A 19692-nucleotide genomic window follows, 5' to 3' on the forward strand; every position below is an offset into this window, starting at 1 on the left:
CTATGACCACATGAGATGTAATCAGTGTCTATTAACCAAGTCAGGTAGAGGCAAATTGAGAATCTCGAGCTGTTCGGCCGAAAGTATTGAGAATTTTTATCCCGACAGCTCTTCGAGTCGTAAGACTTGTGTTTGAGTTATTATTGAATAGCGCCGGATGACCTAAAGATAACCTTAAAGGATGAATTGACAGAGTACCTCGACTTGAATTCTGATAATGTCTTGATAGTTTCTATGTGGATGATCAATGCTAGGGTCATGATTAACACATGTAACTCTATTGATATCCTCTACTTTCCTCTATTTTGATGCTTTTAAAAAACTCATACTGTTAATTAATGACCTTACCCCTATGAATTTTTCGTTGACAGGGTGATTTATTAGTGACTCTATCTTGCCTCTTAGGACCATAAACCTGTATGTTACATTTAGAGATGAGGCTTCTACAAAATAATAGTAACTAAATTCAGGGTGGTGGATATCCTCTCGGCATATAACTAAACATAGGTTGACCCACATTGAACAGACTTAGGGTAGTAGTGTCGACGTACCACATGGTGATGAAATTCTCGATGAGGATTGACATTGGAGAGCTGAGAAGTAACCTAAGGGAGTCACGCTAGTGCTACCTGAAGACGATCTCCCTACCAAAGGAGGCTTGACCTAAGGTGCCACCTAGTGATCCCCGAGACTTTGCCAAGTCCATCCCACATCCAAAGCCGATAAAGCCATTGATTGAAGCACCCATAGACAAGACCTGATGTTTCAGAAAGCTAAAATCAGTGACCCAACTAAATCCCGGGATATACTAGTGTAAAACTAGGAAAGGCCACATCGATTCATCGAGGTCGTCTGAGATGGAAACCAACGCCAGGGGACAATAGAAGGGGTGGTTCCTTTAAAGACATGACACATTACAAACTTAAAGAGGTTCTACCCCTAAGACATCCCTCGGATATATATTATCTTGCACTAGCGAGAGGCACAAGATAATATATATCCGAGGCACATGACTAGAGAAAACCCAACCCGTATAATAAGAAACTAACTATAGTGGGAGGCACAAAACAAAATGTGCCTGAGACATGTTAGGAAAATTTGACCCACATAATAAAAAAACTCATTATAACGAGAGTTATAAGACAAAATGTATCCAAGTTATGTGAGTCGGAAAAACCTGACCCATGTAAGAAGAAACTCACCACGATGGGAGGCACAAGATAAGATGTACCCAAGGCACACAAGTTAGGAAAACCTAAACTACATAATAAGAAACATGTCATAGCGGAAGACATAAGATAAAATATGTCTAAAGCGTATGAGTCAGGAAAACTTAACATACAAAAGAAAAAAACCCACTATGGTGGGAGGCACTAGACAAAATGTGCCTAAGGCATGTGAGTCAGGAAAACTCGACCCGCATAAGAAGAAACCCACATCGGCGGGAGGCACAAGACAAAAGTTGCCTGAGACACGTGAGTCGGGAAAACCCGACCCGTGTAATAAGAAACCCACTCCGACGAGAGACACAAAACAATGTGCTTGAGGCCCATGAGTCAAAAAAACCTAACCCGTAGAATAAGAAACCCACCATTGCAAGAGGCACAAGATAAAATGTGCCCGAGTCACATGAGTCGACTCGACTCGTGTAAAAAGAAACCCATCATGGCGAGAGGTATAAGACAAGATGTGCCGAAGGCACGTAAGTAGAAAAACCTTGACCCACATAATAAGAAATTTGTTATGGCAGGAGGCACAAGATACAATATGCTCGAGATGCATGAGTCGAGAAAACTTGACCCGAGTAAAAAGAAACCAACTATGGCAAGAGATACGATATAAAATATGTCCAAGGTGTGTGAGTCAGGAAAACCCAACTCACGTAATAAGAAACTCATCACGATGAGTGGCACAAGATAAAATATGCCCGAGACGCATGAGTCAAAAAAACTTGATCTGCATAATAAGAAACTCACCATAGTGGGAAGCACAAGACAAAATATGCTCGAGTCACGCAAGTCGAGAAAACCTGACTCGCATGAGAGTAAGTTCATCGTGACGGGAAACACAAGGAAAAGAATACTTGAAGCAAAGAGGTAGAGCGTCAACTCCTTTACTCAGGTGGATAGGCACAAGATGTCCATAAATTTTAAAAAAGGGAGATGCGGGCACCTCGGATAGGCCTTCATGTAATAAGAAAAGAGATGCAGACTTGCCTTCGCCCGAGGCGAGGAGGTTGGGAAGCTCGACCCTTGCCTTTACCAAAGACGAGGAGGTCGAGAAACTTGACCCCCATCTTCATCGAGGTTGGGAGATCGAGAAACCTAACCCCCGTCTTATACCAAGGTGCGGAGGTTGGGAAGCTCAAACCTTGCCTTCATCTAAGATAGGGTGGCGCCCATCATGGGGCTCGAACCCATGATCACTCGATCCCCACCAAGAAATGGAGGTCGGGAAGTCCGACCCCACATTTGCTTAAGGCATAAAGGTCAGAAAGAGATGTGAAGATCAAGAAACCTGACCTTGTCCGACCAAGGTGCATCCCTTAACAATATGAGGCACAGGTTGGTAATGGATCGCCACCAACAATGCTTGAGCACAATGAACTAAATGTGTCGAATAAACTAAATGTGTCGCTAGGTTGACAATGGATCGAAGAGGTATAAGCTTGACGTGTCGAATGAACTAGATGTCACACATCTGATCCCTCTTGCGAGAGTCTCGAAGGACGCCTTGGGGGAGACAAATAGTAAGGAATATACTACCAACCATTCTTCATTTGATACATGATCGTCATGTGGTGTTCGGGGTGGAAGGAGAGGACAGAGGTCACTCTCCACTCGTCCATCCACATGAGCAAGAGTTCAAGGTAGACGATTATGAGTTATCCTCCTTTGTTGCCCACGAGGATAGAAGGTTAAGAAAAAACTATTAGAGATGGTTAAAGACTACCTCATCGTAGAATATTTTATAAAATATTTTATTTCTTTACGACTATGGATAAAAACTTATTTTCAACATATTAAAGGGGGAGTTATTTTTTTTACCATTCGCATCCACACTTATATATATTATATTATTTATTTGAGTATTAGAGGAATCAGTCGAAAAAATCTTTTCAAATCATGGTCTTCACATAGGTGATACCTTGAGTGTTTGACATTTTTAATCTCTGAAACATATTGAATAATCTTATACATACGAGGGATCTTATCAAATTGATTGTGGAAGACTTAATCCCTCTGGGATGCGACAGATTAGGTCGTCATACGATTATGTTTTCTGTTTTCAATGCGGCGCACTTACGGTGGTGGTGGGAATCACAAGCTTAGCATGTTACGGGATGGCGGTGCGGGTTTTATAATGTCTTGGAAGGTGTACATGCCATAACCGGGTTCGGTACATTGAGTTGAATCCGACCCAAACCCGACGCCTAACCACCGACACCCGACGCCGGTTTCCAAAATGGGCAGATCCGAGCGCTGTTATTGGCAGCCTAACGCAACTTGTCATCTTCTGGCCGTGATGACCTGAGCGGCGGAGAGATTGCGACCCTTTTTTGCTGCTCGCATGGCACCGCCCCCCATCAAATCCGACAACTGTGCTCTCACTCACAGAACTATGCATTATTGAAGAAAAAGGACACGAGACTGCAGTCCCCGAGCCAGCCATTATGAAACTGGCAACATTACACCGAGATGCGATCATATTTAACATGTTTCTTTGTGTGAAAGAGTGAAGTAGATCGCGAGATTTCATAGCCTGAGTGAGACTGCTATCTAACATTTTTTGAACAATGCTGTAGTTTTTGCTTTCTTGTTTCTCGGGGGCCATTGTTTAAGTATCTCATTCTGCTTCTGCTGAAAAGAGAGAGAGGAAGAGTGCATCTGCGTGTGAGCGAGAGAGGGAGATGCAGTGATGGAGAAGAAGCAGATTGGAATGCAGCAGACGCCGTCGGGCACGAAGCCACCCGAGACGAAGACCGCTGGGTCTAGAAGTGGGGGGCTCATTGTGGTGCCTGCCTTGTGCACGCTCGTCCTGCTCGCCACGGTGCTCTCCGGAGCCCATCGCAGTCTCTCAGTCGATTTGCTGCTCAAAAATCACGCAGCGGCAGCAGCATCACAAGAAGGTGACTCCTCCCCTTCCTCCTCTTTTAGATCCTTTTGCGCGATCTCCACGGGTTTGGAGTTCCCATCTCCTTTTTCATGATAAGCATAGGTTCCAAGAACGATTGGCTTAATCGCTGTTCTTGGATAAGTGTAGTTTTGATTGCTGATTCCCGTTTAGGGATAAGCTTGAAATCGAAGCCTTAGATGACGCCTTGAGTTGAAAGACTTTCTATAAGTTCATGATTTGGGATCGCATCTATTAGGTCTTGATCACCGGGAAGAAAGCGAAGAATGGAGAGCGTAACCGGGGATGGGGGATGGGAAATGGTTGGCATTTCAAAGGTCGGTGGGTAATAGCTGCGTTGCCATTATTGGCCTCCTTATGTGGTGTGTTCACTGTAGGTGTGGCTCGGCTGTCTCGAATAGGACATGGTTCAGCAAAATATCTGAGTTGGCAGCCAATCAGTGGTCGGTGGTGCAGGGCTCGCACCTCTGTTCACCCAATTGAATGGTTTGGTGGATTTGGTCGCTTTTGAATATTGTCATGAGTGAACGTGATTGACTTGATTGATCTATGCTCGTCTTGAGTCTGTGAGAGAGAGCATTACCCCAAAGTGGTTCTGAATCTATGAACCATTGTTTCAATATGAAAATTTGAATCAGATTTAAAGTGGATTGAAAGGAAATGACTGTGATGAGTGAAGATCTGATTAACTTGGACCTATACTTGATAGGTGAAATTCTAGCTCGGTCCAGTATGTTAAGCCATGAGGGTTACCAAGAAAGGTGAACAAGTTTCGAATTGAAAAATAATATGGTATAGTGTTACCATCTAATTTGGCTTAAAAGAGGATCGTAATCTGTATCCATTGTGATGCCTCCTATACATGCAGTATCCGATCTTATTTTCTTACCTGTTCCATGAAACTTGCTCCCATTTGGACGATCATTCTTAGATGCACTCTACAAACGTCTGGGCTTTCATAGCAAATTGAAGCTCCAAAACGACCTGTAAGGACCACGGCCTAATTCATTAGTCGACTAGACTTTGAGTCAGACATCTCAGTACAAAGACAATACAAGCATGGTGAGTATCAAAGTTTCTGGAGCAAGATTTTCTTTTAGTTGCCTGAATCAAATCTGGTTAACTAAATCAAAATGGTACAAAAAGCACTCATCCTAGCATTGGAGCGTATCAAAAAGTTCAACCGAGAGGGGCACGCCTCTCTCCAAAAGTCTATGGACCTCATGTCTCTAGCACCTGGCCAGCCAATTGACCACCTCATTTTTCTTCCTATACACACAGGAGAGATTATATACATCAAAAAGATCAAAAAAGGCCCAAATACTATGTACAACATTTCAAATGGCCCGAGGAATAGGGAACTTGCAAAGAAGCACACGAAGAAGAATCTCGGAATCAGATTCTTCATGCACATGACAAAACCCCTCTGAGAACACAGCTTGCAATCCCACCAGCATGGCCATCGCTTCACAGTATAACACCTCCTCCCGATCTACAAACTTGCATCTGGCAAAAAATGGATCAGCAACATCGTTATGAAGAATGAAAACCAACACCCCCCTACTTGGTCCCCTCCCACAGAACCATCACAGTCAGCTTAACCCATCACAGCTCAGCTTAACCATAACAAAAGTTTCTGGAGCAAGATTACTAGTGAGAACGAGTGGCATCACTATATTTCTACTTTAGGTGGTCAAATGCCTACTCATACTCTTCTGTCAAGGCCAAATTATTGATGGTTCCTACCACCTTAAATTACAAAAGGAATAGTTAACTAAGGACTGAACTTTGCAAGTCAACCTTTCTGCATCTCTCATGGTCTTCAGAGCCTTAAATAACACATTTTTTTTAATTTTCCATGGTGGGTGCCCCTTTGGTACAACATTAGGGTTCCTTTATGAGCTAAGAGATTATAGTTCAAGTCCTAGAAATATAGATGTAAAACTGAGTACATTGATCCTCCTCATGCCCCATATGGGGGGAACCTTGTGTTCTAGCTTCGCCCTTTATTGTGGGTGCCCTATGAAGCCAAAGAATTTCAAAAGTTATATCTATGACCTTCCGTTACTACCAAGTTGGTGACTGAAGTTTTTATCGATGTGCATTTAGTAAGATCTAACATTTTTTAGATTACAAGTTGGTGCCTGAAGTTTCTATTGATGTGCATTTAGTAAGATCTAACATTTTTAGATTAGAAGGCATGACCTTGAAGCAATACAAGGCCATTCTCAGTGTGAATGAGGTCTCTTCTCATTGTTTGGGTAGATGTGCTTGTATTTGAAGAACATGTCCATCAAACTCCTCAATGCATGTCCTAAGTTGCCTAAACAATCATTAAATCATGAGGATAGTGCTGTCCTGAAGTTGCCTAAACAATCACTGAATCATGAGGCCAGCACTATTCTCTTGGATAGAATAAGTCCAAGTCTATGCAAGCACACATTTCTTGTTTACCTTCTTGACAAGGCAAATATTGTTAATTGGTTTTGACAATGGACCTTCTAGATGAGGTCAACATTTAGACCAGCACCTAACGTCTCTTGGGGATGATGTGTAGGATTGACACTTGCCCAACCCATAATATAACATTAATATTACTGATTAAGTTTAGATTTAATTAGGTCCCTAGCTCAGTAGCCGACTCCAAAGGAAAAAAAATCCTTACATATACAGTAAAATCTGCATGTGATATATAACTCTTTATATTTTCTTTGGCGATGGCATGTACACTTGTGGTGGATCTGATCCAGATCTCAATGGCTATCATCCATATCACCATGCTAGCATGGTATCTACATTTCTGTCCTAATAATACATAGGAAATCATATATTTTCTAGCCATATCAGGTCATAAAGCAATCAGATTGGGTTAATGTTAATTCAAAGTATAATTTTATTTTTCCTAGTAATGACCTGTGAATGATGGAACACATGCCAACCAATCATTTTATTTGCTACTTCCAACAAGTTGGGTGCTTTCCATGTCTGATATATATATATATATATATATATATATATATATATATATATATATATATATATATATATATATATATATATATATATATATATGTATGTATAATTTTCTTTTTGGTTCAGATGGATCTTAACAAAGATAACTAGGTTGTAAGGTTAGTTAAGGAGTGATATTAGAGTTTTGATGAGGTGAGGAAGGAGGTGAGATTTTTGTTAAAACAAGAGAGAAATCTTTCATTGCTGTTATAGCAAATTGATTGTAAACTTGCCATTACTTGTGAAGGAAAAAGAACAAAAAATAGTTTATGATGTGATTCATAGGATTCATGTAAGATTTATGTAAGGTTCAAAGGACTTTTTATACTAACAAAATCAGAAAAGGAAGACAATACAACATTGTTGCTTATATGTATTAGTGTATATATGTTGACAGACTATTAGACGAACTTTTGTGATTCTCTTCATTCTTTTTCAGATAAATGAACTCAGTGTTATGTTTTTTGTTAATTCCGATTGCTTTCTAGTCGGTGACTGAACTTAAACCCATCAACTAAAGTGAGTGTCTTCTTATTGTATTTGTGTTCAACATTCAGTCTCCAACAGTAGCTGTTCTGTTAGTTCTTCAACTATTGAGCCACCAAAAGACAAGTTACTTGGAGGTTTGCTCTTCACTGCATTTGATGAAGCTTCTTGCCTGAGCCGCTACCAGTCTGCATTGTTTCGAAAATCATCGAACCACACTCCTTCGAGTTATCTTGTAGAGAAGCTCCGAAGCTATGAAGTTCTCCACAAAAAATGTGGCCCAAACACTCAGCTCTACAACAAGACCATAGAACAGTTGAAGTCCAATCACAGCATGGGGCCAATGGAGTGCAACTATGTCGTATGGATACCATCCGATGGCTTAGGCAACCGGATCATTAGTATTACCTCAGCGTTCCTCTATGCCCTCCTCAACAACAAGGTCTTATTGCTCTACCTTCCTGAAGACATGAGTGATCTCTTCTGTGAACCATTTCCTGAGACCACTTGGGTTCTTCCATCAGATTTCCCTATCAGGAACATTAAATGGGTCTATAGTTTCGATAAAGATCCTAATAGATATGGAGATTTGCTGAAAAGAAAGGTGCTTAGGAATGACATGAATTCTCGAAATATTTCAGGGCCATTGCCAGCATATCTATATCTCCACCTAATACATGCTAATGATGACTTTGATAAGATGTTCTACTGCAAAGAGGGCCAACTACTGCTTCAAAAGTTCCCTTGGCTGCTGTTAAGATCAAACCAGTATTTTGTACCTGCTTTGTTTCTCATTCCTCAGTTTGAGAAGGAACTAAGTCTCCTCTTCCCAGAGAGAACCACCGTCTTCCATCATTTGGGACGTTATCTTTTCCATCCATCAAACACAGTCTGGGGCTACATAACAAGGTATTATGAAGCTTATCTGGCAGATGCAAAGGAAAGGTTAGGAATGCAGATCAGAACATTTGGGCAGGTTGATCTAGATAGCCACTCTAGTTATATCATCAATTGTGCACTGACTGAGAGATTGTTGCCCAACATTGATCTGAAAGATCCTGTTCTGCCAACTATCTCTGGAGTGAAGCCAAAAGCTGTTCTTGTGACCAGTTTAAGCAGTCGTTACTTTGAGAGGCTAAGAGACATGTACTATGAGCATGCGACAACTACTGGAGAGGTAATCAGCGTCTATCAACCAAGCCATGAAGAGCAGCAGCACACGGAGAAGCTTAGTCACAACATGAAGGCTTTTGCAGAGATTTATCTCCTAAGCTTGAGTGATGCTTTGATTACTAGCAAGTTCTCTACCTTTGGGTATGTGGCACAAGGCCTTGGTGGTTTGAGGCCATGGATTCTCTCAAGACCCAATAACAAGAATGTTTGTCTCCATTCCATGACAATGGAGCCCTGCTTCCACTTTCCTCCATCTCATGATTGCAACACAAGAGGGAAAGTTGCAATAGGATCGGTAGCCTCATATCTGAGGCACTGCGAAGACTTTCCTAATGGCATCAAACTGTTTTATTAGGAAATGATGTAGCTGCGATACACAAAATTACTACTGCATGGTCTATAAGAAACATACAGTGAACACTTGACAATTTCATGCAGCTTGATTCCCCTTGACCTACAAGTTCAATCCTGAGTTGAAGACTATACATCAAAGATTCTCAAGGATTACCATTGCTGCTGTTTCTCCAGTACAAGACTTCCTGTTTTCATGGAGGAGACATAATAGAGGATTATATTTGTTTCTGAATGTCTAGAAATCATTTTGAAGCTAAGAGTTGTTTGGTTTATCCTAGATTCTACAGCTTTGTATATTATTGGTAGTGAAATTTTACTTTCCAGGAAAAATGTGTCATTAACTAACATAACTGTCATCCATATTACTAATAATGTTATCTTTGTTTGTGTGCAGCATTTAATATATAAGCTTGTCTATCTTCATCTACTAATGTAATAGCAACAAGAGCTTGTCTATCTTCATCTACTAATTTAATAGCAACAAGAAAATCATATGACATGGATATTTTTTCCTAGTTAAAATAGAAGTTTCTAGATCTTTATTTATAATTTCTTATAAGATGAGCGTTTTTAGATCTTTATTTATAATTTCTTATAAGATGAGCGTTTTTAGATCTTTATTTATAATTTCTTATAAGATGAGCGTTTTTAGATCTTTATTTATAATTTCTTATAAGACGAGCATAATTTTGTTTTGCAAGATGTTAACATAAAGATAATCGATCAATCATCGTCTGTCACACAAGCATGGAGAAAAAGGCTTAAACTAAGTTGAGTGTCAAAGGGATCAATTCGAGAAGTCTCTCTCAACTTTGATCTTCAAGTAACATCTCGAGAGCATGATTTTTTCATCAAAGGAGTAGGGTCAAATCAAGTTAGTAGGGACATCAACTATATTTTTCCTCAACAAGATTTATTGTCAAATTATGATTTATTAAGCTTCTTGACTGCCAACTGCTTCCGACAATCGTTTCATTAAAACACTTACACGTAAATGTATATATTCATAAATTTAATAAGAAATTAGATGATGAAGCTAATTTTCGTAATGTACAATTAGGGGAAGGAAAAATAAAGGTTGACGGGTGAAACGTTAAAATCTTTGATTGGTGACCTCCTTGCTGATTAAAATAAATTTCTAGTTGTTTCTTCAAAAATCCCTATCTACTGAAGTAGTTCGTAAAATCTGGAGACATTCTCATGGCATGTTTACAGTCATTTTTTTTCTTGTGTTTTTATAGCTCTAGTGAAGTGACCATAAAATTTCAGTCTTAACAACGTTAAAAACTTTAGTCAACGTTCATCTTGTCAGTCTGAATCGTACCATTCCATACTAAAGTATGATATGATGGGATGTACTCATGGTACAAAAAAAATTAAAAAATAGCTCTAAAAATGTATAATTTTAAGTTAAGAATATAAATTTAGTATAATTTTAAATAAAATAATCTAAATTATAAAAAAATAGTGACACATATTTTTTATTTTGAGTTTTGAGAAGTAGCTTTATGGAAGATTCCGAATAATATTGAATTATATACAAACAAATGATTTGAATTGTTAGATTTTTTGTTAAATAATTAATACTTTAAGATCCAAATAAATCAAGTAATCGATCGATGAATATATTTGGTTTTACTACTAAAAAGATCGATATGACTTATGGACAGTAGATCGGGGTTCTCGATTATATATATATATATATATATATATATATATATATATATATATATATATATATATATATATATATATATATATATATATATATATATATATATATATATATATATATATATATATATATATATATATATATATATGTTTGTCGGATTGAAATTGATCTTACGATATAATATACTAATATACTATATCTTATTAGTGGATCAATGTGGTGATGATTATAGTTTAATCGTCATAAACTACACATGTTCGAGGTGGCTCTCAAGGCAAGTACGATTGTTATATCTAATGATGTAGAGCATGGAGAATATTGAAGCTTCTATTTTCGTCATTGATTTATTATTTCGTATCATAAAATTAATCATTGTACCATTGCTTGGAGAATAATGACCAACTATCATTGTATTGTCGCTTAAAGAAGAATGACCAAGTATCACGTGGAGCTTTATGAGTTGAATCTTAGATAGTATACATAAAATATTATTCCTTAGTCTATGCACCACTCTCAAATTGTGTAGATGAGACTATAAACTCCTTAGAGTCATTATCATCATCGATCGAGGAATTACTATCCCATGTCTTAGGACCGATCAAGTTATTGAATATGATTAAGAAGTTATCTATAATTTTTTATTAGAGAGTTCTTTCTAACTTAGATGTTAATCAGCTTCATCTACATATGCGAGAATAAGAGAAAGAAATAAGTGAGGAAGAAATTAAGATAGTATAAGAGTTTAAGAAAATAAAAGGGGGTAAAAGGGGAAGAAAAAGATTTAAACCCCTTTCTAATGAATTTGATCGTTGCAAAGGGACATCTACGAGTCATCTATTAGTAACAATCAAAATTTGATCATCAACTTATATGTATATATCACCCGTTATCAAACGTTATAAAGCCTTTTAATATATATCACCTGTGATCCACATACCGATCCACTGATACATTTCACTTATACCGACCTTTATATCATGATACAATCCTGTCCTTGATAACTTTCAATATTTTTTTATTGTAGAACTTTTAAGCATTACAAAAGATAATTTTATCAAAAAGAACATTGGCTTGAACCAATTATGTCTTTTACATTCCGATGAGGCAGTTACTCATTTCTACATTGTAATCTAGCAAAAATTGTTTGGATATGAATGAAGAGACTCTTTCATTTAAAGGGCAGACCAAGCATCATAAATGCTGATGGAATTGCTGGAGAGGCAAGAGAATTTAATGAATGAACATTTGTGGAGTTCTCATGATGATCTCCTTTTATAGTGTTCAATTCTTAGTATTAGCCTTCTAATTTGTTTGAGAAAAGCAGAAGAACAATAACACATAAGAAGCATAATACAGTTCATACTACTTTCTGTCTACTAGTTATGAAAGTCAAAGGTGGAAAGAAGTCATATTCCTACATCAAAACTATTATTAAATCTCAAAGCTGCATATCGCATTAATTCCTCTCATTGAATAAGCCATCACAAGGCATAAATAAAATTTCAGTCTACCTGCACACCAATTCCATAAAGCCTATGCATAAGGCAACGGGCAAAATGGTTTGAACTTAAATGAAGGTATAGTAAAGATAATTAAACTTTTCCCCCTTTGAATCTGAATTAAATGATTGGTAGACTTCCCTTGCCTCTTTGTCAAGCTGTGATGATAAGAAATTTATCAGAAAGACGAAAGACCAGAGACTCGCCGCAACTTCTCATAAGAAACCCAAAAAACAAATTGCCAAGGCCCTAGCCTTGCCCAGGTTGGGAAGAAACCTTTCCACAATGCCCTCAAGCCTTCAAATTTCACAGTCTTGCACAAGCAATCAACAGAATTTCTGTATACATCTGCATCTCTGCCAGAAGTCTGATTCATCATTCTAGTTTTTACCACATCAGCTGGACAGCTTAGAGCAGTCGAACAAAGTCCAGATGCCACTGATGCCAATGTATGAGCATAAGTATTATCTTGACATATCCCTTGTCGAATAATAAAATGCTTTGCCTGATCGTAACATGTCAATTCACCCATATTGACCAAAAACGCTCTTTGAGCATTAGGAAACACCCCCCTCCAAAGGCCTGGAAAGCCTTCTTTCTGGATTATTTTCCTGAAAGCATCAAATAGTCCAGCATACCTGGGCTGGTTAGCAGTGCTTAAAAGATGGCCATCTGCTTGCATTCTTACCTTTATAAGATCAGCAGGGCTTGCCAAAATCTGCATTTTGAAGATGTCAAAGTCAATACATTCAACAATCACAATGGAACATGTAGAATCATGCTAATTTATGATCTCAAATATATAACCGACTTATGCAAGTCTAAGCTTTGCTCTGATACCAAACATCACAACTCGGGCCTAATAGGCTAAGTGGCCTATCAATTTCGTTTGGCCTAAATCATTGATCAAAATACTTAAGCTGAAATTGATAGTAATATATTCATCAAACCTTTATAAGTCAATCTTAATCTTGTCCACTTCTGATGTGGGACTAATTGAGGTGTTACACTTTTGCTATTATGACTATATTTTCAAGACATCAGCACACAAGTATTATGCATTCAAAAGAAAGTCAAAACATTCCAATTTATACAGCTATGCTGACTTCAGTTTGCTACATGTAGGGGTGCAACAGAAGACACATTTGACAAGGTGAAAATTAGAAATTGGATGTTCGGGATCTAATAGAAAAGATCAGTGAGAAGGACAAGAAGGTAATTTTACTTTTTTTATCTAACTAAACAATACATAACTGATATTCAGTAAAAAGATGTTATCAAATAATGAAGATGATATGCAATTTAGTGTTTCATCAAAAATGAATATGATTTCTATTAAGGAGATGTAATTCAATAGAAGAACAAAGAATGATGAAGAATCTAAAATCCTCTTATGTTTTCTTCCTTAAATGCTTTATTCTACTTATTTTAGTTCTATCAGAGTAGTTAAAGAAATTGATCTTTCTTCTTCTTTGTTTATTTCAGGGTTTGAGAAATGTCTCAATTTTCTTTGCTAAACATAAAAATCTCATCTCAACTTTAGTGCAGTGTATGTCAAAATACTTCTTTTGGCATTCAGATCCAGTGTTCTTTAGCATATCGGAAATACCAATCACCTAGCACTGATTGTTATACTATATTTCATAAACACTATGTTTTTGTGAATGCAAGTTTAGGAAGATAGCATCTGTGGGCAGAGATGGTTGAACAGTTGCGGGTGACGATGGTGGTCAGAGTTCAGTGGGCCCAATGCCCTTGAACTGAAACTACTATTTATAAATGATGGGATTTTGGTGATGGACAACAAGACTGTGATGCTGGGCTCTTGGTGCTAGGCAGGGAGTAGCTACAACACTAGTGGAGATGATGAGAAGCCAAAGAGGCAGTAATGGAGGTGTGCAAGGGGGAGGAAGTGAAGGTGAAGAGGAAGAAAGAAGAATCAGCATATAAAACTGAAGGTTTCAGATAGTAGATAACAATAACTTAGTTCTCCAAATGATTGCTTTTTCAAAAGCTACAGCAAATTTGAAGTTTTAGAAAATTTAGGATCGGTTTGTTGAAATTTTTAGAGAAGAAACAGATCATGCTAAAACTTAGAGCTTTCTAATGGAATTTGCCCATGATATAATATAACCTATTCTTAATTTGTTCTAAAGATTAATACAATTTGTCAATAAAGAATTTCATAGTCATGTTCATGATGTAAGTAAGCTGCAATTTGTTGTTTCTTAGTCAAAATCTAAAGTTTTAGCTAACTCTATGTTTAACTTTATTGTTTGTCAGTTTAGTGTTGAAAATTCTTTTACAATCTAGCTTAAACGTTTAAAAAGTTATAATTAATACAAATTTTAGAATTCATATGTATCTGTGCTAATCCTTCTATGATCTAATTTCAAATAGCTTGTTTTATATCTTGAAACAGAAATTTATATACTTAATTAATTGTCCATGTCTAACTTGAATATTTTGAATCTAACACAGTTTAAAAATTTTTAAGTTATGAGCTATGTATCAAAAGTCTTGTAATTATTATTTTCAAAATATAATAATTATAAAGTTCAAAACAGTGCATGTATTATTTCATCATTTATTTACTTTTTCCTTTACACACTATGAACTCTGTGCTACATGTGTAAATGGTCCATTTGAGTACTTTACCTACATAATTTCCTCAAGGATCAAGATTCTCTCCTCGTATTGATCTCTCAGTACAATGAAACCATTAAATAATTTGGCACCCAAAGGAATAGTTAAGGCATATATTATCAGAGAGATAGCTGCTATGAACAGTATTCAAAAGTGAAATGTGAAAGGAACAATAACCCTACTTATCCTAATCTCTATTTCACAATGGCCTTGACTTACGAGCTCTTTCTTCCCTGTGATGGAAAGAAGAGCATCTTGGAAAGTGGAAGGAAAATCCAGTTAGGAGAGCTCAAGACAATGAGCTCACAACTCCAGAACTTCCCTCTTTTTTTTTTCTCCTCTTTCACTCTTTTCTCCTCTCCCGATTCTCTCCTCCTCTGTACTTCTCAACCCAATTGCAAGGATGAGGATCAGTTGAATCAACAGATTGGCTAACCCAAGTTGATTCAAAGTGATACCAGCTGATCCAGGGATGAAGATATAAATCTTCCATCACTTCACAATATCAGCATTGGTATGATCTTGATCTGAAGTGCGATCAAACGAGTTTTGGTGCATCAATTCAACTTATAAAGATTAATTAGTACCTACAGATTCTTCAAATCCTGTGGAATTAGCTAGTACGATAAACTGGTATATTCACCTATGAAAAATTAAAATGTTATAATTGGAAGTGGAACTCCTATATCCTGTGCTTTCTTTTGAGATTCAGTTATTTATGCTCATCAATTAAAAGCTGCTTAGAGTGAAGCTCATTCAAGAGAATAAAATAACCCATAAACAAATAAAAATAAAAGAAAAAATGGATTGTGTATATTATATATGATTAATATGGTATACATATATAATTACAAGAAATAAAGAGTGAATTGTGGATTTTTTTATGATTTACACTTTCCCTTGGATGAGGGTCTATTGAAGAAGTCTTGGTGAAGATTCCAAAGTCCAATATAAGGAATAATGAGGAAGAGCGTAGAAAGGAAATGGATAGGATAATAAGAGGATCCTTGGGAACTATAATACCCAAAAGGCTCGAGCTACAAGGAACCAAGTTCGCAGCAGTCTAAAGGTGGTTACAATTATGCTCAAGATAGAACAGCTAAGATTAAGAAACCCTTCACTACTACAAAAGGTCTCATGTCAATCCTTCATATCCCCAGGGATGGAATGATCTTATCACTGACCATATGGTAGAAAAAGAAACCTGTTTAGTTGGAATTGTATAGGTGCCAGTAGGAAATCAGAGAAGGGATATCTTGTATCTCGAGTTTGGCAGTGATTAAACTACAGAAAACTCAGGTTTCAATATCACAAACCAAAAGGATATTCATTCCAATTATTCAGATTTCAAAATTTTTGGACTATCCTAAGACACCCGAGAATGTGGGATTTGTGTGGCATGCAAATTCTACTAAGGGTGCTCTGCTCCAGTCTTTTTCTAAAAATCATAGCCTCATTAAGGTTATTCTTTCCCGTTGGAATTGTAGAAGGTCAGAATATACTCCCTCTATCCTCTAGAATAATATTGCCTCTTTGGAAGCTAAGAATGGCATCAACAATTCATCTAATGGGGAGGAAATTGGACTTAGTAGTATGTACAATCATAGCATGACTCTTTCGAAAACAATTAAACCTCAAGTGATGAGTTAAAAATAAATATTGTTGGATCAATAAAGGGGACAGAAACTTGAGATTTACCACAATTTGGTCACTACAAGCCAAAAGGCATAGGAATTTTATTATAAATATTATGTGATAATTCATACAGAAACTAAAGAGATAATGAATGCCTTTACCCAATTCTACAAAAATTTGTGGTCTGAACCTATTGTCGCTCATTCTAGAAATCACTACTAACCAAATCTTAGGGGTTTCGATAATGAGGATGCTAATTCTCTAAGTAATCCTTCTATCTTCTATCTTAGTGTTGTCTTCTATCTGGGAATAAAACTCCTGTGCCAAATAGATTTACAATTGAATTCTATAAAAAAAATACCGGAATATTATCTCTTCCTTTATAACATGCATTTAATTGTTTCTATGAGACTTCTAGGATTCCTAAGGATTGGGCTAAGACATTTATGATCTTTATTCCCATAATTAAAAATCATGTTGAGGTTAAACACTAGAGGCTTGTTTCTATATGTAATGTGCATAACTATATTCTTGCAAAGGTTTTAATTGATTGGACAAGCTCACTTACACTACTTGATTTCACACAAACAATCAACCTTCACCCAGGAAGAGATAGTCATGAAAAAAAATTTATTGTCCAAAAGGTAGCCTACTCCTTATGCAATTCTAAAGGAAAATTTAACTATGGTATGGTTAAAGTTGATTTGGAAAAGGCTTGCTATCCTGACATATTATCACCAAAGTTCTCAAACTGAGGAATTTCCTAATAAATTCATTGGACAGATAACATCAATGGTAATTATTCAAACTGCTTCAAGGGTTGAAGGGGAATAAAGCAGGGTGATCTGCTCTCAAATCTTAATTGCATAACCAGAGTTGTGCTAATTGGTTGATAAGTCCATTTTGTTTCAGAAACAATCCCAAATTGACATATTGTGTATGCTAACGTATCATGTCAAGCATTCATGCCACTATAATTTTTTTTCAAAATATGCTCAAGTTTTTACAAAGTTGTGAATGTCTTACTAATCAATGTATAAGTTTGAAAAATTCTAAAATTCTTTTTCCCAAATATGTTAGTAGACATTATAAATATCATATATGTTCTTGGCATGGTATTAGGGAAGATTTGTCATCTCTAGATACCTTGGAGCCATGATTGCCCTTAATTTGATGCCTTTACATACTTTAAGCAGTCATTTGGATGCCTGGATCTATCCTTCATAAGGTCGAACAAAATAATAAAATATTCTTATAGTAGAAAGACACCAATTCTCTTGGTATTCATCTAATTGCATAGGATACACTTGCATCCCAGTCCAATATATGCCTAGATGTGCATGATCTCCATTAATGTAGATATACTTTGCATGTTACTCATATATTCAACTATCTTAATCATGAAAATAGTCTTTTTTTAATTATTTTTTTATCAATTCATAATGTTTTACCACCATTGAATATGATTCTCAAACTTGAATATGTCATCAACTCTAACTTGCAGTCATATCATTATCATAGCTTTAACATGATGCGCTTCCAACAGCACTGCAGTTCTCGTATATCTGTTAGGTTGTATCCAGAATTAAAAAGAATTATATTTAGTGAAAATTTGAACCCTCGAGGATAACTTACTGAGAACCAAAATTTGAAAGTCTTAGAAAATACTACAACAGCAAATTTGCACCTGAAGTGTGACAACCAAAAAGATGAATATAAAAAAGTTGGAGGTCTGCCTCTATGTAAAAAATCCAACGTAAGTTTATAAGGAAAGTAACATTTCAGGTTGACATGTTCACCTTGGTTGTTTGGACTATCTGATCATCTTTTGACCTAAACATGTAACTGATATGATTTCATAGTATTTTTACTCATCCTCTCCTCATAAATCCTACCTGTACCGTGCATTATGTGGCTGCATGAATAGACTCATTAAATATACCTTTCTTATCCAATGCATTAAAATTTAGTTATCTTGAGATATATCACTAGTTTGATTTTCCCAAAAACACACTTGCCTTCTGAAGAGAACTGTTTAAGATCAACTGAACTAAGACTTGTATGTAGCGTAGAGGTCCTTTTACCCAATCGACTACCTCATTTATACTGATCTTATATCAAAATGATCAAGACGGAAGTCGTACATGCTACTTGTAATCTCTCTCAGAAGTTGACTACGGGTGCAATAAGAGAGAAATTCACCTTTAGCAGCAGCAATGACAGATCAACATTCGATTTTTTTTTTCTGCAATTACCATTTGCAAGAAAATAAGAATCAAGAAAACAGTGTAGAAGGCACATCTCCAAAATTTGCAACGCACAAGAATCAATCGTATTCAGCGAAAACGGGACCTCGGATGTCACCTGGGCGATGACGCCAGAGACGCCTCCGGCGAGGGCTTTCCCAAGGAGCGAACCGTCCGGCACCGCGGCAACGCGGAGGTGCTCGTAGCTGACGATCCGTATGGGGGTGTAGAACAGGTGGCGGAGGACGGCAGGAGAGAGGCCGCTGTAGAAACCCAATACGCCGCCCTTCCTCCAGATCTCAGCTGCAACGCGGAGGGAGTTCCCACCGGCGGCGGCGAGCGGGCGGGTGCGGGACGGGGGCCGAGAGGACTCGCCGCAGAGCTGAAGCCGTGTCTTTAGGATGTCTATGGGGAAGGTCGCAGTCTCCGCCACCGCCGCCGAGAGAGAGGCCAGGCCGATCTTGGAGGCTGTTCGGAGCTCCAACGCCGCTTCTCTTCGGCCCCCGCCCATTTTTCTTGGCGAGTCGAGAAAGGCCCGGCTAGAGAAGGGGAAGGACTGAATTAAAAATTAAAAGGGCGAACACGCAAATTCAAAAGCACGAATGCCGACTGTAATTTTATCTGACTGGATCAATTTAAGTTCTGATTGAAACCAGTAATTGATGGTTTGTATGGTGCGACTTCTGATGAAGAGAAGATTTATGGTATAATTAATCTGAAATCAATCTTTACTAAAATATTAGCTTACTTGTAAACTCATGTATCGAGAATTTTCATACGCTGGCCGAGATATAATAGGTTTTGGAGAGGAGGGTGATATATCAATCAAAGG

At 37.3% G+C, this 19692-nt stretch overlaps 2 protein-coding genes across 2 annotated transcripts; one reads left to right on the forward strand and one right to left on the reverse strand.

The window, feature by feature from the left end:
- The first annotated feature begins 3587 nt into the window (after positions 1–3587).
- LOC135615632 (galactoside 2-alpha-L-fucosyltransferase-like) lies at positions 3588–9528 on the forward strand. The gene is made up of 3 exons (XM_065114429.1): positions 3588–3766; positions 3869–4129; positions 7704–9528. Exons 2-3 carry the CDS (start codon positions 3919–3921, stop codon positions 9158–9160), a joined length of 1668 nt encoding a protein of 555 aa, XP_064970501.1. The 5' UTR covers positions 3588–3766; positions 3869–3918; the 3' UTR covers positions 9161–9528.
- A 2645-nt stretch (positions 9529–12173) lies between these two features.
- LOC103989497 (mitochondrial uncoupling protein 3) lies at positions 12174–19426 on the reverse strand. Its single transcript, XM_009408358.3, has 2 exons — positions 18979–19426; positions 12174–13051 (listed from the first exon to the last, which is right to left on the reverse strand). The coding sequence occupies exons 1-2, from the start codon at positions 19369–19371 to the stop codon at positions 12512–12514; spliced, it is 933 nt and encodes a 310-aa protein (XP_009406633.2). The 5' UTR covers positions 19372–19426; the 3' UTR covers positions 12174–12511.
- Positions 19427–19692: the final 266 nt, after the last annotated feature.

This window comes from Musa acuminata, chromosome BXJ2-6 (assembly GCF_036884655.1).
Source record: "Musa acuminata AAA Group cultivar baxijiao chromosome BXJ2-6, Cavendish_Baxijiao_AAA, whole genome shotgun sequence".
Taxonomy (NCBI): Eukaryota; Viridiplantae; Streptophyta; class Magnoliopsida; order Zingiberales; family Musaceae; genus Musa; species Musa acuminata.